Source organism: Tachypleus tridentatus, chromosome 2, assembly GCF_004210375.1.
Source record: "Tachypleus tridentatus isolate NWPU-2018 chromosome 2, ASM421037v1, whole genome shotgun sequence".
Taxonomy (NCBI): Eukaryota; Metazoa; Arthropoda; class Merostomata; order Xiphosura; family Limulidae; genus Tachypleus; species Tachypleus tridentatus.
Window position 1 is genome coordinate 116,698,631 of NC_134826.1, and position 25,905 is coordinate 116,724,535.

The following is a 25,905-nucleotide window of genomic DNA, read 5'->3' on the forward strand; positions in this document are numbered from 1 at the left end:
TTTGGGCTGGTGTGTGCTCATTCTGTTTCTGATACTCTGTTATTGCAGATGTTTATCCCATTCTTCTTTCTTTTTACCAAGAAAATGAATTTTTGCTTGGGAAGAATAGTTTTTCTTATCTTACTATTTGTATTGGAACAACCCAACACAGGTAAGTTACTGCCGTCGTAAGTTTTCTAAACCTATAAATTCTAGGTGAAAATAACCTTACTGATTAATGCATAATTCACTATTATCAATAAGTATTTCAGAGCATAAGTGGGGTAAACCTAGTTAAAACTAAAATGATTTAGAGACAAAACATGCATAATACAAACATTATATATGCTATATTTTAATGTGCGTTTTCTTTTTTAGCTATTAATAACGTTTATTATCCCAGTAATTGTACCTTAGAGGAGATATTTTATTGTATTTTTTATTTTGCATGGTTATGTATTGATAGTCAACGTTAAGCTGTTGGGAGAAAATTGCCTCATTGTTATCTAACATTTGTGCACATGAATCTTTCTATCGGACAGTTGTTTTCTAAACGCTGCAAATGTAATTAATGATAACATTTTAATTTTACATCTTATTACGAATCACACTCTCCGTTAACATTTAACTAAGTTTAAGATTTATAAATGACTTAAACAAAACTGTCAATAATTATAATTTATTTAATGAGTTTAGCTCTCTCCATAACAATCGTTATTAATGAAAACTATAAATAACGCTTCGACTACTATTATATCTGTTGATATAATACCTGCTGACATTGTGAATCCTGGTATTTGGCGAAAGGCCACGTCGGTACTGGATATTCTTATTTTATTTCACTGTATTTTAATAAATTTCAACGCTGAATCACATCTTTTAACTACTTTACTACAATACAAGTTAAACCCATTTTTATGTTGAATTACGCTTATAGGCAATATGAATTCATTAAATAGTATAGAAGTAAACGCTACACGTGTTAATCAAATAATACTTATTTAACACATTTTAGCGCTGAACAACTTCTACCATCATCAGAAATTCAGCAAACAACCAGCAATAGTGGTACAGAAGTATGTTCTACATTTACTGATTAGGTAATAAACATTTAATACAAGTTTAGCGCTGAATTCTATGACTATTATGTAATATATTGGTTTCAATGTAAACTCTAATTGTACGAGTTTTTTCTTTCACACAATGTTTAAACTAATTTTTGTGAGTTATTTTAACAAAATAACAGAAGTCTAATCTTTAAATAGTTTAACTTGTTTTACCAAAAAGTGAGAGGCCGCATTTGCGGTTATTATGGATACGGTCACCAAATCGTTTTTATTAAGTTGATATTTGTGCTCTTTTGACTAAACCAAGAATAAGTTATATCGCATTTAACGCAGGTCTCCTTTTTCTCTTATCTGTGCACCATATAAATATTTTGATTTGTGTGGGATTGTCTTACAGTAATGAGTGGTTTTCTATTAAACCACATTATCTGGCTGTGTAGCGTCAAACATACTAGCATCATAATACGAATATTTAAAATAAGCATAATTGTAGGAGTATGATCACAGTATTAGTAAAATATTAGAAACTCTTTCTATCGTATTTCTGATTTCTTTTGTTAAATCTCGGGAGAGGTATTTGTTTTGAGCTTAATAAAGCTTCTACGCCATGTATCATATCTTCCCATTTTGCAATTTGAATGATGTACTTTCGAGTCTTTCACACCGTGTTTGGGTAGAAGGAAGATTAAGTAAAAATAATAAACATCTTACGTAGGTAACGGATGTTGGAAAAAAAACATTTTTCATTTTTTTATATGTTTACATCTACACTTGCCTCAAGGGCGTTCAGACTGAGCAGTTACAATATCTGAAGAGAACAGGTGGTAAGAAGTGTGATTAACTAAGCATATACCTCAGTAGTTGCATGTACGCGAACATGTTGCGTAACAAAAAGTTACGCTAAATCTCTTAAGCATTTATATGACCTTAAGAAAGACGCAGCGTTTTTGTGTGCCAATCTTTGTGCGTAAATAAAACAAGAAAGAGAATTATGTACATTAAGCAATATTTTACTTTTGTCACACGAAGGTATAATTTTAACGTTCTTACTTTCAGGAAGGTAAAACCGTAAAACAAGGCGTTCTTGGAAATGTAAGATTACTTTAGAGATGATAGCAAAGCTGTGTGATTGCTTCAGATATTCATTTAAAGTTCCACAAAGACTAAATGTACGCTAAGCCGTCCATAATTCTGAAGTAATAGACCAGAAAAAAGACAACTGGTCAACAGCACCTATCAATAGCCCTTGGGCTATTCTAATCGAATAGTGAGATTTGACTTTCACTGTTATGACGCACCCACTACTTCACAGGGCGAAGCATGATTTTGAAATAGTAGGAGTCAAACCAAAGACTCCAGGATTTATAATCTGCTACACTAAAATTAAGGCACCACCGACCTATAGCATTAACACGTACATATGCTTTGTTAACTATTTGTGGTGGCCCGGCATGGCCAGGTTGGTTAAGGCATTCGACTTGTAATCTGAGGATCGCAGGTTCGAATCCACGTCGCACCAAACATACACGCCCCTTCAGGCGTGGGGGCGTTATAATGTTACGGTCAATCCCACTATTCGTTGGTAAAAGAGTAGCCCAAGAGTTGGCGGTTGGTGGTGATGACTAGCTGCCTTCCCTCTAGTCTTACACTGCTAAATTAGGGACGGTTAGCGCAGATAGCCCATGAGTAGCTTTGCCCGAAATTCAAAACAAACAAACAATTTGGGGAATATTTACAAATTATCACAAAACATATCAACGCATTTTTATGTGTAGATCGTACAAGCAACTATCAATTAGCCTTCATCACCACTATTTCAGCATAGTATTTAACAGAGGTTGAAAATGTTTAGTACCGTACTGATTTTCTTATTGAAAAGTAGGTATGGGGTTTATACTGCAAGGTGATTTTTTTTTTCCAGTGAACATTCAGACTGATTTAGTCAGTCAAACTTCTTCCTTTTTAGTTTGAAAAGAAAGCTATGTTGTTTTATTCGGTTAGAATTAAATATTACTGACGATTACATCATTCTTATGTATTCAGCTATTATATTGATATTAACATATCATTGTTCGTGGTTTTGAAATACTTGTCTTTAAATGAAATCCAATTTAGGATTTAAATCAGTGGTTATTAACCTTGTTGGAGGTACTCAACCCCGGAAGTTTCGTACTTGTATTCACTGAACCCTTCGTAATTGGAAAAATAAAATGTTTTGTTTAAATTCAAAACATAGGTAGATATTTTATGAGTGCACAAAATAAACCATGCATCAGTTGCACACAATATCACTGTATTCAAAGAACAAAACCAACAAAACACAAATTTCACACAAAAACTAAAACATAATTCAATGAATATTTACTGCAAATCAATGTGGCTTTTGCTGTTGCCTTTCAGAGACAAGTTCAGAAATGCGCAGCTTCACCTTGGCAAGTGCCACTCTCATATAATTTTCGCAACAAAGTGTGTTCCTTTTCGAGGATGGTAGACATAAAAACGAAGAAAGTTTGCAAAGTTATCATTCTCTGTTCGTCGTTTCCATAACAGTAGCTTTTTTTGAAAAGCCTTCAGGTTTTTTTCTGCTTCGATGGTGTTGACTCCACCGCCCTGCATCTGTTGATTGAGATGATTGAGAGCATTGAAGATATCGGCCATGTACGCCAAAATGAGAATGAACTCAGATTTTTCGAAGCAATCTGTAATGACAATGTTGGTGCTCTCGCAAAAACAGGGCTAATTCCACACGCATGGCAAAAACACGATTTAGCACGTTTCCTCGGGATAACCACCGAACGTTAGACTAGTACAGAAGTACCTCGAATTCGGAGCCCATTTCATTACACAGCTCTTTGAAGATGCGGTGCTTGAGGGCACTATTTCGCACAAAGTTCACACATTCCACTACAATTTTTAATACTTCTGTCAGTTTTGAAGGCAAGGTTTTTATTGCCAACGCATGCCTGTGCAGAACACAGTGCGTTACAATGATGTGTGGTGCATCGGCTTTCACCAGCGCACCAAAACCAGAGTTTCGTCCCAGCATGACTGGAGCTCCGTCCGAACAAACTGCAGAAACCATATCCCACGAAAGGTCGTTGTCTCTGAAGAAGTCATCCACAAGTTTCTTCACGTCGGCTGCCTTAGTTGTTGTTGTAAGAGGCTTACAAAATAAAAAAAAATCTTTTATTTCGTCGTTCTTCACAAAGCGCACGAATACAACAAGCTGGCTTAGATTGAAAACGTCGGTGGTCTCGTCGAGTTGAAGGCTGAATTTTGCTGGGCTTGAAATAAGATCTGCAACTACTTGAGCCAAGATGTCATTGCTCATGCCATCTATTCCTGCTGATGGTGTCATTTGAAAGAGGAATTTGGGATAACTAATTTTAAGCAGCTTTTCCCAGCGTGATATTCGCCATCTTCAACGTAGTTGGTTTTACGAGTGCTTCATCAATGGTGTGTGGTTTACCCTGCTTTGCGATCAAGTACGCAACTTCGTACGATGCTGTGAGGATTGGTTTATCGTTGGGTACAAAGCCGAGAGCAGGCAAAGTAGCCTTTTCATCGAACCTGGCTCTCTTTACCTTGAACTTAGCAAGCGTTGTGTTCTTGTATTTCCCATCTCCATGCAGCTTTAGGGAGTGTTCTCTTAGTTTTGTCGGTGCTATACTAGAATTGCTCAACTTGGCATTGCAAATCATACATTGAGGACGCTGACTCCCATCATGTTCCGTTATACACGTGAATTCATATTGTACGTATTCGTCTGACCACTTTCTGTTTTTGCTCGACATAGTTAGTATGAAGGGATTGAAAGATTAGGGAAAAAATCATAAATGACGCACGATTACTACAGTCACAAGTCGACTGCTAAGCGCATGAAGTTCCCTGTAGCACAGATATTAAGGCCAAGTGATGTGACGTGATCAGCCGCAGCCAGTGATAGCCAAGAGGAGCATGACGTCACGAATCATACCAGTGGGGTGAACGGAACGGACACACACACAGTGTGTGTGTCTTGACCTCCGCCGAACCCCTGGGTTTCGATTTAACCCAGGTTAAGAACCACTGATTTAAATTAATTATAAAAAATCGCAAAATTGTGACAGTTTACGTGTCGAGTATTGTTTCCTTTGTATTATTGTAAATTACGAATGTATTATATACAATTATTTATTAGACTATTGTAACAATCGCACAAAAATGAACCCTTTTTTTTTCCCTCGACTGGTTCTTCTTTTAAGACCAATGCGTTAATAGTTTCACATTCTAGATGTTTGTCATGTACAGTAGAAGTTATACAATTGAACTGTTTAATTGCTTTAGTTGCTACAAAGAAAGCTTAAAAGGACGAATCCACGTGAAACATAAGAAACGCTCCTATAAACAACCCCGAAATTGCGTGTGTGTTTTCTTATAGCAAAGTCACATCGGGCTATCTGCTGAGCCCATCGAGAGGAAATGCCTGATTTTAACGTTGTAAATCCGTAGACTTACCGCTGTACTAGCGGGAGCGCAAAATAATGTATTTGTAACTACCTCTTAGGACTATTATTCTTGTTATATTTCGATGTTTAGTTTTCTTCACTCTATCCACGAAAGACAAATTGAAGAAGGTCTACATCTGTCCATTTGCACTACGGTGTAACTGTGTAAATTAAGATATGGCCACGGAGAGTAAACTTTCTAAGAATAATTAACCATATCAAACAAAAGTTCCCTCACAACCCCTGCCTTAGCGATAAGTCTAAAGACTTAACAATGCTAAAATGTGGTCTTTGGTGTCCACGGTGGAAACAGCACAAACAGCCCTTTCGTACAGCTTTCTGTTTAACAACAAACACGGGGTTTAACTATATCTGTTCAGTATAGGAATCATACATAATACATGCTGTTATAAACACCATGTAAGGGTTAATGAAAAATGTGAAGGATGTATATTTTGTTTGACTAGCCATTGAGACTTATCTACGTACTCTCTTGGTATTGCACCGAGCAAACTAATGCTGCATTGACATACTCTTCATTTCAAGTGAATGTTTTCTCGGAGATATCTCTCTACTTAATTTTTTTTTTTTAAATAATAGCATTTACAGTCCAAAGTTTTCCGCAAGGTTTGTGAGTATATAAGCGAATTTCGAGGATTATTTTTATTTGGTTTTCTTTTTATTTAGTGTTCTATGCAGTTTCGCAACAGTTTTTAATCTAAAGCTGTTGTGTTATTCTAGAAAGGAGTCCGAAAAGCCAACTGTATACCGTTTAATAGAAAAATGAAAAACATTAATGTTAGTGCACTTAAGACAGGTTATCGTGATAATGTTGTTCTGAAGAAATTAAGGTCAGTAAATATCAGTTTTCCTAATAGGACATTAACCTTGTTACCTTTCGAAAACAATCTCTCTTTCCAATCGCAAAGTTAACTACGTGACATGAGTTATCTTATTGACAGTGTGTTCCAAAATGAATATACTGAAAATAAAAAGTTGAATAACTTTTTTATTATTTGAGATAACAACAAAATTCAAAAGAAAATACCTTCTGAAGGCTTGTAAGTTTATTTCAATGAATTATCATTTTTATAACTTACATTATTTATCATTATTATTTATGAATGTGTTTTATTTCATATTTCAGAACTTATCATGTTTCTGAGTTTTTGAGTAAAACTACCACTCTTAAAGAGTTCCTCCTATATAATCCATTTGGACTTTAACCTTTGGGACTTTTTGAAACAAAAAGTCTATAATAACAAACCAAGGGATGTTGGAGAACTGGAACTTCGTATCTGTGATGCTGTTTTATCCATCCCTGCAACTGTGTTGAAAATTGTGTTCTCAGAACACGAACACAGAATTTAACATATATAATGGTGGAAGACATATAGAAGTTTATTATTTAAATAAAACAAAACTTACAAGCCTTCAGAAGATAGTTTTATTTGGAATTTTGTTGTCATCTCAAATTATAAAAATGTTATTCAACTTTTTTTTGGTATATGCATTCTGGGACATCTTGTATTTAATCTTATCATTGAGCACTTTTATAGCATTTTTATCCGTCTTATCTGGATTATTGTTGCTCAGTACTAGATACTAATTATCAATGAGGTTTTTTTTAGTATTTGTTGTCTGTTGACATTCCATATCATGCCCATTTATTCTTTCTGTGTGTGTGTGTCTTACAGAGTTGATTTCTAGTAAGTTTGATGTTGAATTTAGTTTAAGGATAGTTTTATAACGTGTATAGAATGTGCTTACAAGTTATAAAAATTTCCTTAAAGAAAATAAATGCAAAGTTTAACTCATTAAAAATCATTTTTGCTGTACACACTCACGCGCACTCTCACACACAAAAAGATAATATACGTAAACATAACATGGAATAATAACGCAGTATTTACTTAAGCTGATACTTGAAAGACTTATAGATAACTAGTTTCTTGTACTCTTAACTGTAACTACGATAGGACAGATAGTGAATGCTATAAAAACGTTTTCACACATGGAAATTTATAAATTACTTTAACATCTAAAGACTTTATGATTTAATTGGGTATTATTCTGTCGTAAATAAATTATGTATATAAAATTGTACGAATATGTAACCCTTATCAACTGGTTAAAGAGTGTTCTACCAGTACAAAAATGACACATTGCATTTGTGGCTGTTTAGGAATATTACCAGAAAACACAAAAACAAAAACAGTTTAAGAGGTAACATGTAGCGTTGATGCTTATTAATTGCTTGGCTTTTTTGTTTTATAGTACACCCTTTGAAGGTTTAGCTGTGTATCAGATAGCGATAGTATCTTTTTGTTTGCTTTACAAGCATTTAAGCTGCAAAATACAGCTTTTTAAGTGTCAAATTTAATTATTTTTTTGAAATATGTAAAATGAATTTCATTCAGAATGTTTAAGCTCCCTTTGTAGCTTTAATATTTTTATTTCAAAATGTTTCTGTTTTTTAATGCAGGCTATTTGTTACGCTACTAATAGATTAATGTGATAGTGTGAAAAAGAAAACAACAACAATTAATACACAAATTAAGATGTAAGAGCAAAACTTTGTTAATTCGACATGACGTATGTTTGGTTTATTCTTTTTCAGTTATATTATTTTTAACAAATATATCATTCAGCCGTTTTACTAGTTACTGTAAATTGTAAGATAGGTTTTCCTACTTCAATTCAGAGTAAACTGCATGAATAGGAATTATTCGTGCTTTTATATTTGACTAGTTTTTGACCAATAATTATTACAATCAGTTATAACCGACGAACCGTCATATGTTTATTTTAAATTCTTATGTATGTTGCACTATAGTTTTTTAATGCGTGTGACTTATATTATTGAATGGTACTGCGCAAGTCTCGCCTATTCTCAAAATTTATAGAATATTATTGAGAGTAAAAATCAAGAATATTTGTTTTATGAAAACGCTTGTGTGTTCGAACAATGTTGAATGTTCTAGAACCTCGCGTGATTCGTATAAAAAAACAGCTAGCCGAGATACAGTAAAAGAATATTATTGATCAGCTACAATCAGTGTGCTTATAAGCCTTGGAAGCTATAAATGTAATTAACGATTATTAATCGGAAATCTACAGAATTTGACAAGGAACGGTCTAGATTTCAAACATTACAAATTGTTTAACTTCAGTGAATTAACATTGGACGTTTGTACTTCCACAAATACATTAAATGTATTCGTCTGTAGAAAGCAAACTTATAAGCGGTGTGAGGCCAATCAAACTAGCTAGCTTAAGCGAAGTGTAACAGTATGAACTGAAAATAAATTTGACCGTGGATAAAATATTCAGTTCTAGACCGGATATAAGACTCAGTATTGTCTGTCTGTAATAACATACGTTATTATAAATTGTATTGTTTGTAAAGTAAAACATATTTGTGTTAAAAAACATTAAATGTATCAATCTTTCTGCCAAATATTATAAATTTAATACATATTGACATATAATTAATTTCTGTCGCACCAAACATGCTCGCCCTTTCAGCAGTGGGGGCGTAAAAATGTGACGGTCAATCCCACTATTCGTTGGTAAAAGAGTAGCCAAGTTGGCGGTGAGTGGTAATGACTAATTGCCTTCCCTCTATTCTTACACTGCTAAATTATGGACGGATAGCTTTGCGCGAAATTCAAAAAGAAACAAAACAAATCATTATCGATCGTTCTGTTGCTCGACATTGCAATTTTCCTTGTAAAAAAGTTTTCATGAGGGACAGCAAGACCTCAGACCATACATTTTGATAAAATTTCCAGTGATTACAAACCATTTACTGGAAGTGAATCTCGGTTTTCAAAACCACGTTTAAGACAGGTGACTTGACAGTTATTTCTTTGAATTAGATTGTTGCGTTTCTTACTTTGAAACCACACCTCTCACAAAAACAATCTTTGATTGAGAAGTGTGGTTGTAGTTTATGAGATTTTAGCTTGTGAGCCTTTGACAACATCTAATCTATTACTTATACCTTTCCTGAATGGTTTGAATGAAAAGTATAACACATACTGATGAAGTGATAAAAGGTATTATTCATCTCGTTTATTTAAATTAAGATAAAACAAAGTTTTGTTATATTTGTTTGACATTTTTGAAATGCTTGTAAAATACACTGCCTACAATGGCGACTTTGGAATTTTGTTACCCTGTTTACGATCGTTTTAAAGGAATTCTTATTGAAAAGAAAATTTGTCATTGTAACTGCAGTGAGTTTCATTCATTTGCTTGAAGAAAAACTTCTGACAGAGGCGGTAGTAGATAAATAAATACTCTGCTAATGTAACTGAGTTGCACTGACGTCATTTTCCATACCCAGAATTAGCCTTGGTTCACTATGACTTTGTTACAAATTTATCAACATACAAACAATAATTATACACTAGAACTTCTACTACGAATATACTCTCATTTCTTGATGTATTGATCGTATTAAAGTTAACTCAATCTACATAAACTTATATAACTAAATATATACATAGAGATATACATGTGTGTATGTATGTTGCTAAGTCATTCTTGTCTGCCCCTTTTCCAACATACTAAACTGTATCTTGTAACTAAACTCTTTTTGAGAGTTATTTTTACCCATGTTTAGCCTTATTTTATTTGTTTCTGAGTGTTTTCCTGACTGCTTGTCTGGGCAAGTATGCTTGAAAATATTTACATTAAATATTTTTTATATGAAATGCATATTAATACTTTGAGTTGATATGAAAGTTACATAAATTGTTGATCATTGGTATTGTAAGAAAAAATTACTAATTGTGTTTACTTCATTCAGGGTTAGCTATCCAATGTTATCTCTGTAATTCTGAGTACCAAGAGAGATGTGAAGAACTAGCAGATGACACGTATCTAAAGAACTGCAGTGAGCTGAAGGAAGGACCTAAGTACGTCGGTTGCAGAAAGATAGATCAATGGATTGATTTTGAAATGTTGGATGGTAAGTATGTCAGTTGTGAAAAGCCAGACCAGTGGGTCCGCTTTGAAATTTTGTGTGCCATTTCATCATTTACAGAAAGACAGGCCTGTAGATCGAGATGTTGGCGGTAAGTGTTTAGTTAGAAAAAGTAGGTAAACGAGTTTCATGTAAAATAATTAATAGTAAGTATATATATATTAACCATGATTTTAAAGCCAAAACAAAACACAATAAAGTTAAAGAAAATACGCTGCATTTTTTAAAAAAGACCCTAGGATACAAGCTACAATGTGTGATTATAACATGTATCCTACGTTTTGGAGGTGACTGAAGAAGTAAGACTCACATTACGGTGGGAATACATCGTCTATCAGTCTTAATCTCCAATTCGCTAGTCTCACATAAGATATAGACACAATTTTAAAAAAATGTAGCGTACTTTGTTTAATTTTAATGTGTTTTATTTTCACTTAAAAATTATGGTTATAATATAATTAATCAGAGATTGGGATTTACTGTTTCTAATGCAGTCCTTTTTCATGATTTCGTTTACTTATTTAATTTCATTTAAAAGTATTTATTTCATTTCACACACAAACATCTACGTATATATCGCTCTCTCTTAAAACACTGAACAGTAACTATGTAAGAACACAAAATGTAATGACCCAAACATTTGAGTATTAAATTCATTCAGTTTTAAAATAAAATGTTAAAGTTTTTATGGTGGATAAAAGATAAATATTAAACATTAAAACGTTTGGTGATAGGTTATGCAGTGTAAAGTATGTATTGGAGGAATATAGATGGACCAATAGATTTTACTCAGACTGTTAAAAATAAGTACCTTCTTGCCCCACCAACCGTTAATAGTTAACCCACTAGCCTGCGCTTCCTAACAAGACAACTTTTAACAATTCAAACCAACCCTCTCACAAACAACACCTGTCCAAAATTATGAGTTGTCTCGATGTTGGGCAACAGTTTTTCATTATAATAATTTCAAATTTACTATTTCTTTGACATGGATTTGCAACTAAGATCTCTCTTATATCAGCGACTGTGTAACCAATTGAGTTAAAGAGCTAATACATTAGCACTTGCTAGTAAAGCGCTTTTTAACAACTCAAACTGCCAGAGTTGTTTTACTACTGCGATCTTTGAAATAATTTTGATTGTTCTTTGTGTAATAAATAAATATTAATGAAATTATCAGTGTCTCTATTCTTTATGTGTTTACGTGTTTAAATTGTATATATAAAATAAACATTATTTCAAATATTTTATTTTAGTCATTAAACAATATGATTTGTTTGTTTGTTTAGAATTAAGTACAAAGCTACACAATAGGCTATCTGTGCTCTGCCCACCACGAATATCGAAACCTGGTCTCTAGCGGTTTGAGTTCGTCGACATGCCGCTGTGTCACTGGGGGACTAAACAGTATGGGAATTACCAGCTGTGTCGAGACTGGCAGCTTACATATTCCCCAGTGTGATACTCATAGGTTCCATATTTTCCCTTCTTTTTTGGCATAGTTTGTCAAAAAGAATCCAAAACCATACAGTTACATATGCTTTTAGATCACCTTGAGGCTTTCAAATATAGGAAATCCATATTCTGTGCAATGCTGACTTTATTTCATGTGTTGATAGAAAATGAAATTTCTTGTTTTCAAAACTATCATACAGTGCCCCATGCTAGGATGTATGAACCACTATATATAATAACCATTTCAATATCAAACAGTTAAGACCAATGAAGTTAGTAGGCATAATGACCACAGCATCGCCAGTTCGTATGATTAGAGATGATTGATAACAGTGCTAGTAGGTCGAAAACCTAGCTGAAAGTAGGTGCAACACTTACTTTTTGAATCACCAAATGCTTTTTGGTGGTGAGTCGTTTGTATAATGTCTTCTGATGAGTCTTCGAACTATCTAGCTGAGTAATAATTTCTCAAGAGCAAACTGAGTAATAGCTGCTAAGGAAACTTACGCTCTTAGATGTAACGCTAAAATATTTTCAGTCAGCGAGTGTGAAAATAAATGCTAAGCATTTTAACGTATCTGTAGTTTTGAGGGACTCTGCAAATCTTACTTTCCGAATACCCATGTGCATAATATTAAGTGACAAAAATTGCAGGATGTACAATAATATTCATCCTCTCCCCCTGCAGAGTTTCCAAATATTGTTGCCATCTGAGCTTTCAGAAGAAACTCTATATTTAAGATCTATGTAATCTATTTCAAACCGAAGAATCTACAAAAAAAGCGCTGATTTTATATAAGTTAGCTTTTCAAAGAAAGTTAGAATATTGTAAATTGCATAACTATTCAACCCCTTTACTAAGGTCACCCAAAATCAGTTCAGGTGCAAAACAGTAGTTTGAAAGGTGTCACAAAATTAATGTGATGGTCTCTGTCTCTTTGCTTTTGAATTTCGTGCAAAACTACATGAGTGATATCTGCACTAGCTAATTTAGCAGTGAAAGACTAGAGGGAAAGCAGCTAACCATCACCACACACCGTCAACTCTTGGACTACTCTTTTACCAACGAACAGTAGGTCTCACCGTCACATTATAACGCCTCAAAACATATTTGATGTTACACGGATTCGAACCTGTGACTCTCAGATTACGAGTCAAGTGCCATAACTTTCTGGCCATGCTGGGCCTCTCTCTATATGTGACCAAAGTGGTTTGACTTAACTTCTGAGTAAATGCTCTGTAGACAAAACTCACATAGTGATACAACAAACCAATCACCAAACATAAAGACAAAGAACCTTTCCAAACAAGTCAGGGATATAATAGCAAAGACGTACAGATCAGTCGCTGATTATCCCTTTGAGTACAGTGAAGTCCATCATTAGGAAGTGGAATTTGCTTCATACTACCAACCAGATTACTACCTAAATCAGTCCACTCTTCCAAACTGAGCAGCTTGGCAAGCAAAAGACTATATAGGAATGCCTCTGTGAAGCCAAAAGTGTCTTTGAAAGATTTGCAAAGTTTACATGTCTGAGTTTACAGCCAGTGTTAATTCATCAAACAATACTTCAGTTCCTCCACAAAGCTGTCCTTGTATGGGCGAGTGGCAAGAAAGAAGCAATTACTGAATTATCTTAAATATTGTATGGAGTTTGTTACAAAGCATGTAAATGGTACTGCAGACATGTGAAAGAAGGTTTTGTGATCAGACGAGACAAACGTTGAGGTTTTAGGTCTAAATTAAAAGTATGATGAAATCTAACAGAGCTTGTCATCCAGTCAATACCACCCCAACTGCCAAGCATGGTGTTGACAGCATCATATTATGGGGATGCTTCTCACCAGCAGGGACTGGGAATTTAGTCAGGATTGAAGGAAAGAAAGATGGTGTAAAGTACAGAAGAATCCTAGAGGAAAATCTGCTTTAGTCAGCCAAGAGTCAAAAACTGGGTTGAAAATTCACATTTCAGTAGAACAATGACTGAGGTATAAGGCTAAAACCACAAAAGTGGTTTCAAAATGAGAAAGTAAATGTCCTGAAGTGGCCCAGTCAAAGCCCTAAACTTGAATCCAATATAAAATTTATAGTGACACTTGGAGAACAGCAGACCATTAGCTATCCTTAACGAACTTGTGAGAATTGGGGCAATATTGGTGAAAAGAATGGGCAAAAATTACACTGTCCCATTGTACAAAGCTGCTAGAGACCTACCCAAAACTACTCACATCAGTAATTGCTACTAAAGGTGCTTCCACTTAGGGGGCTGAATACTTATGTAATCAGGAAATTTCAATTAAAATATTTTCTTTGCATATTTTGCTGACATTCAACTTCCTTCACACACAACAATGTTAAGTTTGATCATTAGTCTTGATAAAAACAAGTTCACTAAAAAATTGTTTGCATTATTTGCATTTCAACAAAATTTGACATTACTAGTGAATAATTTTGCAAGGTACTGTAACTTCTACATAGGTAATTTCAGAATTTAAACAGAATTACTACAGGTGTATGGGGCCTGTGCAAGGCTTCCCCATGTACAGTAAAGGAATGTGTTCTTAATCATCATGAATATAAAGCAGGTGTTTCACTAAATTTTGACGATGGTGGAAAGCTCATTTTCATGAAAGAAATAGCTGTGACTACTGTAGTCTATTAGAAGTTATACAGCAAGAATGATGGCTATACACTGGTCAAGCAGGTATCCCTACACAAAGCCTGGTGGACCCAGACATTCATGGGTGTGCGCAAGATCATTTTCTGCAGATGAAATTACACAAGAGTACAAGTATGTCTGTATAAATACTGCTTTGTTTAAGCAATAGTTTTAAATATTTTCAAAATTCTATTTTGCGTCTTAGTTGTACGTGATAAATTAAAAATCAAGTTAACCAGGTATTTTTAGTCCTGACTTTCTCTGTATAAGAGCTGATTTTTGACCCTTCACGTTTAATTATGTTTTAAGATAGATTTTGGTTCAGTGGTTAACATATCACACTGTGTATTTTAAGTGCTGTGGCTTGTATCACATTACCGTCGTAAAAAAACAAACAAACAAATTTGTGCTTTTAGGTCACAGGTTCCTCGTAAAAGTGACAGTAAAATTCACTATATGATTAAAGTATTGCATGAATTGGTGTGAAGTAGCCTCCTTCTTTTTCATTTATAACTTCAAAATTAGGAACTGATAGTGTAGATAACAACACTCTAGTAGGTTCACAAGAAATACAAGAAAGAACAGCAACAACTTTCGTTTTTTTTTGTCTTCTCTCTCTTTTCCCGTTATAGAAAACTAAAATCTGTTTAGTGACTTTTGAAAGTTGCTTCAAAGTAACTAAACCCATGGGCAAATGATATATGACTTGAGCTGATGGTCAAAAGTCTTTTGTTAGTCAAAATAACTAACATTCAGCTACAAATGGCTCACCCCGAGAATATTAGAGCCAGTGCTGTTCCCAAATACTATAAAAGCATTACCATTCCATCAGGTACCTCTTATCGTTATCTTGGGTCCAAGTCTTTTCACAGATCAACCTCTATGGGCAGCTTCCATTGATCATTTCATGACAATGAAGGGGAGGGACTATCGAATGAGAAAAAAAGATGAACCTCTTCTTAAGTATCTGACTGGTAGTAGGAACAAAAACTGGTATCATTGAAATTATATGTACACATATGGCTGATGGGAACACAACAGTAGGGAGCCTAAGAGCCCTTCCTGGGACTCGTATCCAAGAAGCCATCAAAGTTTATTGGGGACGATATTTCTTTTCTAAGTAAGTTTCATCTATCATCAAAAGAGCTTTGACCCCTTATGCCAGTCTTGTAAGATGGGAGGAATTATCAATATGATTGGCTGAAATATAGAAGATACTAAAATTTCTGATGATACTTTTAATTCTTCTCATTACAGCTTAAAGCAGACTGTGATTCTAAAACAACATCTTGGACCAAGTACCAGCAGGAAGAGAGTCAAGGGAGTAGCAAAGGTTAAAAGGGCTTCTCCAAGCCAGTAAAATATTATTGTTAAGTTTAGGTGGAACTAGCCAAGAGATAATGGGTCTTGGCAAATACAGAAGAAATACTCTGGAAGATGACCTCCATCTATTTCTGTGCCACCACACTGTCTTATAGTCTGCGTTTGCACACGCAAGACTATTTATGGGCTGAGCATGAGAATGCATATAAAGTTTCTCTTATTTTATCACATTTTACCTCCATAACTTTCATTGAGTTTTCTTTATGCTTAAGAGTTTTTAATCTTTTATTAAATACTTGCAATATCCTCTTTTTTTTAGCATTATATGTATGTATACAGTAATTGATGTAGTTGGAAGGTGTTCAATTTGTGAGCTCAGAGATGAATAAATATTCCTTATATATACAATTAACTGTTTTTTGTTTCTGCATTGTGTATATGCTTACGTATTTGATTAACTAAGGGTGTATTGAATTATTGTACGTATATAATAATATTTGATAGACCTCTACAATAATTTTAACTGTATTATGTTCCCAGCTGAAAAGGTCTTCTGTTTTTATATAACGTATGTTCCGAAGGCTAAATGAGATCTCTAGTCATATAAACAATGTTGATCATAGTTACTTTTGGTTATGTATAATGTTGGTTTTCTTAATTTTGACCATTTTTATACATGTACAGAGGCCTGGCATGGCCAAGCGCGTAAGGCGTGCGACTCGTAATCCGCGGGTTCGCGCCCGCGTCGCGCTAAACATGCTCGCCCTCCCAGCCGTGGGGGCGTATAATGTTACGGTCAATCCCACTATTCGTTGGTAAAAGAGTAGCCCAAGAGTTGGCGGTGGGTGGTGATGACTAGCTGCCTTCCCTCTAGTCTTACACTGCTAAATTAGGGACGGCTAGCACAGATAGCCCTCGAGTAGCTTTGTGCGAAATTCCAAAACACATACATGTACATTAATGCTCATAATATATTGAAATGTTTTTGGTCATTTTAAATTATTTCAGTATGATTTAAAGGGTTATTTTGCATTTTAATATAAATTTTTATTTGTTTTTTATTATTATTAAAGGTATTATTCTTATTATCAGATATGTGTCTCATAAGACGTTTTACGTGTTAAAAGATTATTTTCTTTTGTTTTTATTAAAATTGTATTGTTGTATTAACATGTATCTGTGTTGGAATTTTATTATTGTAACGTTGATCCTTCTAAAATGTTTTGTGCTTACCTGGCTCGTCTACAGGTTTTGGCAGCTGTTCCTGTAACTTTTCATTTCTTTTGGTGTGAATTTCATTGTATTTAAAATTTTACTGCAATGAACAACTTGAAAACAGGGAAACGTAGGGTGTGGTACATACAGGTACCTTATTTTCCATTATATTTTTAGTTTAAAAAGATAAACCATACACGACTTTAGCATACCCGATACTTCCAGGTATAAGAAAATCTACGTTGTGGAGTGCTGACCTTATCTGTTTACAAATTACATAGGCCAATGAGAGTGATCGCGTTAAGTATTTCTCATGGCCAATATTAATATAAATCAATTATAGATTTTATTGTAACATTGTCATGTTAAAGTTTAGGAACGCCTGGAGGTTAAACCCTCAAAAGAAAGGTTGCTAGGTGCTTAAAAAATTCTGGGCTCGATTCGGATTTTTCAAGACATCAACTTGGAATTCGGGGCACGAATCCGTGCGTTAGTGTTATTGATGTCTCTGACCCTCCCTGTTTCCACTTGTGACAACAAATGGCATGAGAAATATTATTTTTATGTGTAAATAATGTTATACTCTCTCAATATATAACAAAATTATTGCAGAGTTTCTGTTCAAAATTTCATTAGAATTATTCTAGAGAATTGCTGTCCAACATTTATTGCGTGTGTCCATTATTTTTGTCTTTATGTTGTCATCAAAAACAGATTGGTTTCATTGTGTTGAAACTTCCCTGCAACCAAGCTGAGTCAGAGTTTCAGCTTTAACTTCCTTTTCTTTTCTTCTATTAAACCTCTAGTTATTCTCGACACTACCTTTCATGTTGGAAACAAGTAAACCTGATAAAACCATTACTGTAAAAAGAAAGTAATGACGTCTCTGAGTTCACGTATTAATATGGCATACAGCCCCTAATATTCAATGGAAATAACATATAAAGTTATGTTTCCTCAGTCTGGAACAGTTTTCAGTAGAGCTACACATGCTTTGAAAGTAAACTTCTGTCTTGCATACAAAATACACGCACCCGTGTCCATTCTTTTCCATTCACAAACCTAGGTTAGTGAAAGGAAGGGGGCATTGAATACGTACAAAAGATGAACCTCTTAAGTATTTAACTGGTATTAAGCAGATAATAGCTAAGATCAAGAGGGATTTTCCAAGCCAGTACAAGAAATTTGCTAAGTCCAGCTGGAGCTAGCAAAGAGGAAGGAAGCCTTGGCAAATGTACATGAAGATTAATGAAATGAACTATTTCTAAAATGAAAAAGGATTTTGGTTTCATTTTAACAAAAGTTTAAAAAGTACTTAATTTCACAGCATTCTACATTCCAAAACTCAAGTTCAGAAAATTTGAAACGCTTTGTAACATACTTCTTGGTGTATCATTCTTGGGTAAAATAAGTTTATCTGATATACCACACCAGAACAAATTAAATTTTGATTATTAATGAACAAAACGTAAATAGAAAAAGAAAGAACTCAAATTTTGTTGTGCATAGTTTAGTTGGCTATATAAAATGTAACTTGGTAGATACAAATGTCGCATACTGTGTTTATATTTCACAAAATGAATATATTTTACTTTCAGAAAGTAAGAACAAACGTACCATTCGTCAGTGTGCACTCAACACAGAAGAAAAAGATTGTTACTATAGAGCAGGTTACGGGAGTCGCAGTAACGTCTGTCACTGTTTTGAAGACAAGTGCAATGCAGCTGCAGAACTTTCAGTCACTGCTGGAATATTTATGTTGGGAATTATTTATCTTGTTAGATTGTATGTATGAAGGCAGATACAGAAGGTTTTTTAATGCCTGAGGAAAAGTGAAAAACGTTGTATAGATGGCACGAGGCCAAATGGTAAAATGTTCCCACGCTTAGGCAATAGAACCACAAATATATTTTAATCTGGAAGAGAACTACAAGCCTTTACCCTTCTCACTCATTTCAAAAAAATTTATTAGAAAAATAACAAAAAGAAACGTAACGAACACCTTGTTGGTATGGTTTTATTACCTCTTGTGGCCTTCCTTTAAAAGTCTTAATATGTTGTATGTTGATATTATTATGTAACATAATGTTTTATTACTTCATTGTAAAGTCTAGATTTAAAATGATTACTAGACGTAGGAAGAGGCAAGATTTATTCGATTGCATAGATTTTATTTTCAATGTTTGTGCCTTTGATGATTGTGTAGTTTTTGAACGTTCGTGTTTAGTGGATTCATGGGCACCAAAATATTTTTGCCATGAATGTTTCAGTTTACCAGCACAATTATACCAAATGCTGTTGTAGTCCATAAATTTAGTCAAAATTGGGAAAGTAACTGGAAATGTTTTGTATTAACATATCACTGGTTGGTTTTCTTTATTAATAAGTCAAATATAGATGGATCCATTTAGTAATACTTGTTACTAAAACTATTCAAGTAATAACATTATTTGACATTATTTTTATAACTTTAATGACAAGCAATTTTGTTTCCTAAACAAAAATGTTTATATTTTTATAATATTTAAAAGATTTATAAAGTTTCTTGATAAGTTATCATAACTGGATAGGAAATTTTAATAAGGCTAGGTTTAAACACACTCAAGAAGTTTATCAATATTATACTTAAACTTCACAAAGCCTTTTCTGTGGCTTTGTGCACGTTTCAAAACGTTTCTCTTTTATAATTGTTAATGATACATGTTCCACTTCTATTATCTAATCAAGATATTTCCCTTAAAATATTCAGTTAATCAAAAACAGAGTTACTAAATATTTTTGTGATAGCATGGACAAAAGAACCATTAAATTTAATGTCAGTAATTAAAAAAATACCAAAAAAACAGAAGCCTTTTCTATTATACTTTTTTTAATCAGTGATTGTACAATATGACTACAATAAAATAAACAGAATATGTAAGTAAAAATTACCATGGTACTTCAGTTACAAAAAATGTAGTTTCATCTGTACAACTTGCAATAATAATTTTTGCTCTCTGATGTTTTTACAAGAAAATGTTCATATTTTATGTTTGCATTTGTATCTCAGAATAAATTTTAGCCAAAATACTGATTACTATCTAATACAGTTTACTTAATTACTAAAGACATTTTGATATTAAAATGACACAAAAGTAGTACAAAGAAATAATTTTAGTGGGTAGGCAGATTAATGAGCTATTTCTAAAGTGAAAAATGATTCTGGTATTACATATTTTAACAAAAGCTCAAAAAGTAATTACTTTCACTCCACTTATAATATAGCATTTGTAATTTCCATATCTTGTTCTAGAACTTACTGTATTAAATAAAACATCAAAAGGTACCATCATTTACTTTAATATAAATTTCAAATGTGTCATTTAAAAAGTAAAAGTGTGTACTCTGAAATAAAGGAAAACTTTAGTTTCAAAAGTAAGTTGTTTCCAAATGTGGAATTAGTACATTTATTTTAGATTTTTCATGGTGTTGAATATCAAAAATGGGTATTCTTAAGTACACTATGTTACCCCAATATTCTAGCAACACAGTTGCATTTTGTTACTGAAGTCCCTCACATTTTGAATGGTGAGGGTGTGATTCTACTTGCATTCATCTGTGCCTAGACTCTGTTATTGAAAGTTGTCAACAACTCTTGGTATCCATATGGATATAGTACATGGTATTTTCACTCTTTCACAGTGGCTTCAAGTATAATGGAATTTCTGAGATCCAACACATCCCACAGTAATTTACTTCTATTCATATCAAAGCAAATTCTACATACCAATAATTATATGTGGTCCATTATTATGTTGAAAGAAGTGTGATTCTTCACTAAAGAATTTTGTCAATGTGACTCTAAAAATGTTACAAAACAATATAGCATTCTTAATAATTACGAGTGGATGGAGTTTAAATCAAAGACAGACCTACACTAAAATACTAGCCTACCCTATGGTTGAAACAACATGAGATTCAGACTCATTCATTTGAAGACAAAAATAATTAGTGTAATTCATAGTTGTTTGTCACTCGAATTCTTATACTCATAGCACCATAAGGGCTAACCTTAATATTTACTACTTTTGTTTATGGCTGATGGACCACAACACCTACATTAAATCACATGGTATGAAGCTTCCTGCACTTACTGGGTGCAACTACTTGTAGTTTTAAGTAATAGGTATAATACAAGAAATGCATATTTGTTTCACAATATGCTTATAATCATCTTGAGCAAAGCATTAATTTGGTTTACTGGACCATTATTGCAGCTTCTTACCACATCCAGCTATCTTCCATTTTTAGGATGCATTAGACAGTTTTGTGGGAATGAAATAGGTGGGATTAAATGCTTTGAATACATATCATCCATGCCAATTCCCTTCAAAAGTCTGTTAACTCTTTTCCCACACAGTATGTTGATTTGAACTGGCTGGATGGAGATGGCCTTAAGAAGCTTACAGAACAGGATAATAATAAAGTTCAGTGAGAATGGGGCCATTTCTTGCCACATACAAACAGGGGTGTTTTGTATCAAAATAACTGAATTATTGTTTTCTATAAGTAATAACTTTATCATTTTAACTTGACACATTAAATCAATTTCATCCAGTATCAAGGTTAACATAGGTAAATGAGATAAGTAATGGCATTGAAAACCTATATTTATATCCAAGAACAAAAAATGTTCAATATTAATATTATCAGTGCTTTTTTCCAATATTCTTTTATTTATTTCTGTATCCACAGACAAAAAAAAATACTTGTGCAAGAACTGGTCTTGCAAATTATGATTCAAGTCAATATGAAACATACAGATACTGCATGAAGGACCATTTATCTAACAAGTTTTCTCCACACATGAATATAAGATTATATAAAAATAAAAAAAGCCATAAGTGAGAGAATTATCAGAATGTGTGAAAAGTGTTTCAATGGCTTGATTTTCATGCTGGTTTTTGATGTAGCAAAGGCAACTTGTGATGAAAATAAAATCTACACAATCTCTTGGATCAAGTTTATTTTCTATAAAACACATGAAATTTTATCCTGATAGTTTTGAAGCATCAAGCTTTGCATACACTTTTATATCCTGAATACAATCACATTTTCACTTGTACATCCAATAAACAGCCTCATGACAATTAACATTTTCCACCAGCTGCTTGTTTTTCTTTCTTTGCCAAGAATGAGTGAACTGTGGAGAAATTTATATACTGTATCACTTTACATTTTAAGTACAAGTTCAGGAAATAATAGTTACTGAAACAATATTTTAAAATTAGAAGTTGCTGAAACAGTAATTAAAGAAATCGGTTTGTCACAAAAAATGATACCTTATAACCCAGACACTTTCAAAATTTCTCGGTTATAGATATTGTATTTTTGTACTTAAAAACAATGTAAGCCATTTAGAGTTTTCAGATTTTACAAATGGTTATTTCTATTTAAAACAATCTGGTTTTTACATAACAAACATTATACTTATGATGAAGCTACTAAGGCTATCTACATCCATCCCAGATTTTGAACTAGTGACCAGTGAGAAGGCAGCCAGTTAGCAGCACCCAACTACCTCCCATCATTTGTGCTAAAGAATTGTCTGTCACTTTATAAACACATCTATATTCAGTTTAAATTGCAGGGAATATTTTGAAGTATTATAGGGATTAAAACAACTTGTTGGGTCAAAACTCCATAGCTCTTCCACAGGACCAACACTTATTCCTATAAAATGCATCGTTCGTGTAACTGATACATTTTGGGAAATAAAATTAAGTTTAGTATGTGAATGAATAAAAGACCACTGAGATCACCAAAAGGAAATTTTAAAAAGTTGTTAAAGTAGCTCATTTTAAAACTGTGCAATACATTATAGGTGCACGAGTACTAAGAATCTATATAAAAACATCAGTCTCATACAATATTCATCTTTTAAATGAAGCAAAGCGACAATAAAGTTAAAAGTTGTGTTCATCATACAGACGTAAACACAACTGCAAGGATTTGAGCTTTGAACAGGATGATTGTTTGGTCATCTTAAGATTCATTTAATTATTATAATACTAAGAATTTTATGTTTTTGTAAAGTATATCACAAAAAGTTATAATTTTCCTAAATGAAAATGTATTTTCAACAGGTAGTTCCCTCCACTCACAAGATTAACTTTTATTTTGTGTTGCCCTCAATTTGCAAACGTTTCTTTGAACACGTGCCACAAGCCTCCAAAATTCCAACATGTCTTTCATTTAAATCACCATACATCTCTTTTTTCACCAATAGGAGAACACTACCATCAAGTAACACATGCAACTCCCTCTATATGCCATCACCAAACTATTACTTGGAAGTCTGACAGAAGACACAAGAACCAGTAGGTAGTGGGGATGAAGTGTGAGAAGAGGGAAGTACCTTTTTAAAATACATTTTTATTTAGTAAAATAATAATTTCCAATATGGTACTTTCCCTATTCTCACAAAGTTAGCTTGAATCTCACATTGAAATGGAGGAGCATAGGCCTATCCCCCAAAAGCTTTCATAGGACACCCCTTAATTGAGAGACACAAATAAGAAGATCTGAGGAGGGGTACTGCACCACATCTGAACCACGTACCTCTTTGCTTTGGAAAGTGATGAGATCAGAAGGACCAGGCATGGTGGAACAAGAAGAGCACATTTGTGTGGAAAAAGATGTTGCAGCAAAGGTACAAAAAAGATGAACAGTCACTCAATCCAATGAGGGTGGAATGAGGACCTATACAGTGTTCATCTCAAGTCCTAAAACCCACAGAAAACCTGTCTGTAGACTACAGGAACACACAGGGTGGCATAATGCCAAGGACTCAGAAATGTTTCATCCAGAATCTGAAAGAAGTCCACTGCGTGCAAATGATCCCTGTGACTATAAACGAGCCAAAATTATCCAGGTCATCAACAATCTGAAACAAGGGAAAACCCAGAACAAAGGCAAAAACATGCCATGAAGACCTTTTGCAATCCACAACACAGAAGAGCAATTGAGAAGGAAAATCCCTGATGGGTCACCTATGCCTGTGGCCAAAAGTGCAGGAACAGGTAAGTGATATGCACCTGAAGTGGTAACAATGACTTCAGAATTAATGACTAATGAAACCAACTAAAAATGTGCAGCAAACACTAGTAAATCATATGCTCTCAAAGAATACTGAAATGAAACAAAAGTTAATTTTAATTAAATTAAAGAAAGTTAAGCCACTTCTAGGATAATAATTGTACCAATGAAAAACTCCAGCACTGCCTAATTAAAAGTGATAGTTTGGTGGTGGTACATAAAGGGAGTCACATGTGTAACCTGATAGCATTACTCTCCTACTGGTAGAGAGATGAAGCACAATGGTTTACATGAAAGTTGGTTGGTTGATTTAGTGTTTTATGGTACAAAGCAGCTAGGTTATCTGTGCTAAACATCTGGTAAAAAGTTAAAAGTAAATTTAGTAAAATTCATAAAAGGAAATTAAGGTAAAACAAAACAAAGTTGAAAACACATAATTCAAGTTGTAAAGGACTTTCTGTAGTGTAACTGTAATTATCACAACTTGCTAGGAAGACTAACAGGTAAGTACAAAAACCACCGACAGTCACCTGAAGTTGGCCTTTCCAGTCCTGGTTCTGAGTTATTTGAAGTTATGGCCATTTTCAAAAAGGAAAGTAATAAAAAGGTTTTAAAAGACGTGTAGCAAAATTATAATAACTTGCCAGGATGACTAGTGGGTAGTTTAAACAGTTATAATAAAGACTTGATGGAACTCTGGATTTAGAGGAAGAGAGCTGAAGGCTGGTGGAATGCATGAATAAAAATTTTGCAAATAGAGGGCAGCACAAAATGAGAAAAAGTAATCTTGTGAGAAGAAGAAGTGTAACATATCAGAAAGTATTTTTCATACTTTTTTGTGTTACACAAATATTTAAGATTTAAAAAAATCTCTAAATGCTTGAATATCAAAAGTAGTAGCAGAACTATACAATTGGTAAATACAGATTTGTCTCTAATAGTAAACTAATTTGCTATAGTTCCCTAGAATTGCTTAGCAGTGAAAGTATACTGCAGATTTGAACTATCAGTAACCATTAAGAAAGAAAGTTGGCATTTAGAATTATTTTGTGACTTGAAAATATTACACTGCCTCTCTTAAAAACTCTTTTTTTCTCACAAACTACTCTTTATCAACTCCTACCTGATTCTCTTTTATATTTTTTTCCATACAGCATATTTTGCCTGAAATTCATTGCATTCTCTGCAACTGATTTGGGTCTTTTGAGCTCTTTAGGTAATATCTTCACTTGAAACTCTGTTGAACTATTGAAAAGAAATGTGAAATTATTAAAATAATACTTTAAAGAATTTAGAAATAGTTCTTGTGGTTTTAATAATAATAAAATATATAAACAAAATAAAATAGTAGTTCATTAATCAGAACACACAAAATTTACCCAAGCATAAAATTAATAAAAAAGCATAAATAAAAAGTTTCTAAATAAATGGTATGTCAACAACATTGGTTCAAGACAGGACCAGAACCTATTGTTTGGCAGTTCCCTAAGTAAGGTAGACTATATTTATTGCTCCTCTATTAATATTTTTTTATATACTAGTTACTTTAATTTTATTTTCACATGCCATTCATTATTATACATTTATTGTAAAAACTGATTTGCATTGTTAGCTTAGAATATGTATTTAGAACTGACTTAAATTTCCTC

At 33.4% G+C, this 25,905-nt stretch overlaps 2 protein-coding genes across 2 annotated transcripts in view; one reads left to right on the forward strand and one right to left on the reverse strand.

Annotated features, from left to right (window-relative positions):
• On the forward strand, positions 1 to 20,246 carry LOC143244906 (uncharacterized). Its single transcript, XM_076490414.1, has 3 exons — positions 1 to 151; positions 10,350 to 10,511; positions 18,778 to 20,246. Exons 1-3 carry the CDS (start codon positions 49 to 51, stop codon positions 18,972 to 18,974), a joined length of 462 nt encoding a protein of 153 aa, XP_076346529.1. The 5' UTR covers positions 1 to 48; the 3' UTR covers positions 18,975 to 20,246.
• Positions 20,031 to 25,905, reverse strand: part of LOC143244905 (uncharacterized) — a 27,797-nt gene continuing 21,922 nt past the window's right edge. The window contains exons 5-6 of the mRNA XM_076490413.1: positions 25,380 to 25,501; positions 20,031 to 22,361 (exon numbers count right to left, since the gene is read on the reverse strand). Coding sequence (XP_076346528.1) covers positions 22,309 to 22,361; positions 25,380 to 25,501 — 175 coding nt within the window. The 3' untranslated portion in view covers positions 20,031 to 22,308. The remainder of the gene's footprint in view (positions 22,362 to 25,379; positions 25,502 to 25,905) is intronic.

Excerpts from the sequence above, each read along its gene's own strand:
- LOC143244906 (XM_076490414.1), top strand. The coding sequence starts at position 49 with ATGTTTATCCCATTCTTCTTTCTTTTTACCAAGAAAATGAATTTTTGC. Across the intron at positions 152-10,349 it reads ATTGGAACAACCCAACACAG|GGTTAGCTATCCAATGTTAT; the intron begins GTAAGTTACTGC and ends TACTTCATTCAG. Across the intron at positions 10,512-18,777 it reads TGATTTTGAAATGTTGGATG|AAAGTAAGAACAAACGTACC; the intron begins GTAAGTATGTCA and ends TTTTACTTTCAG.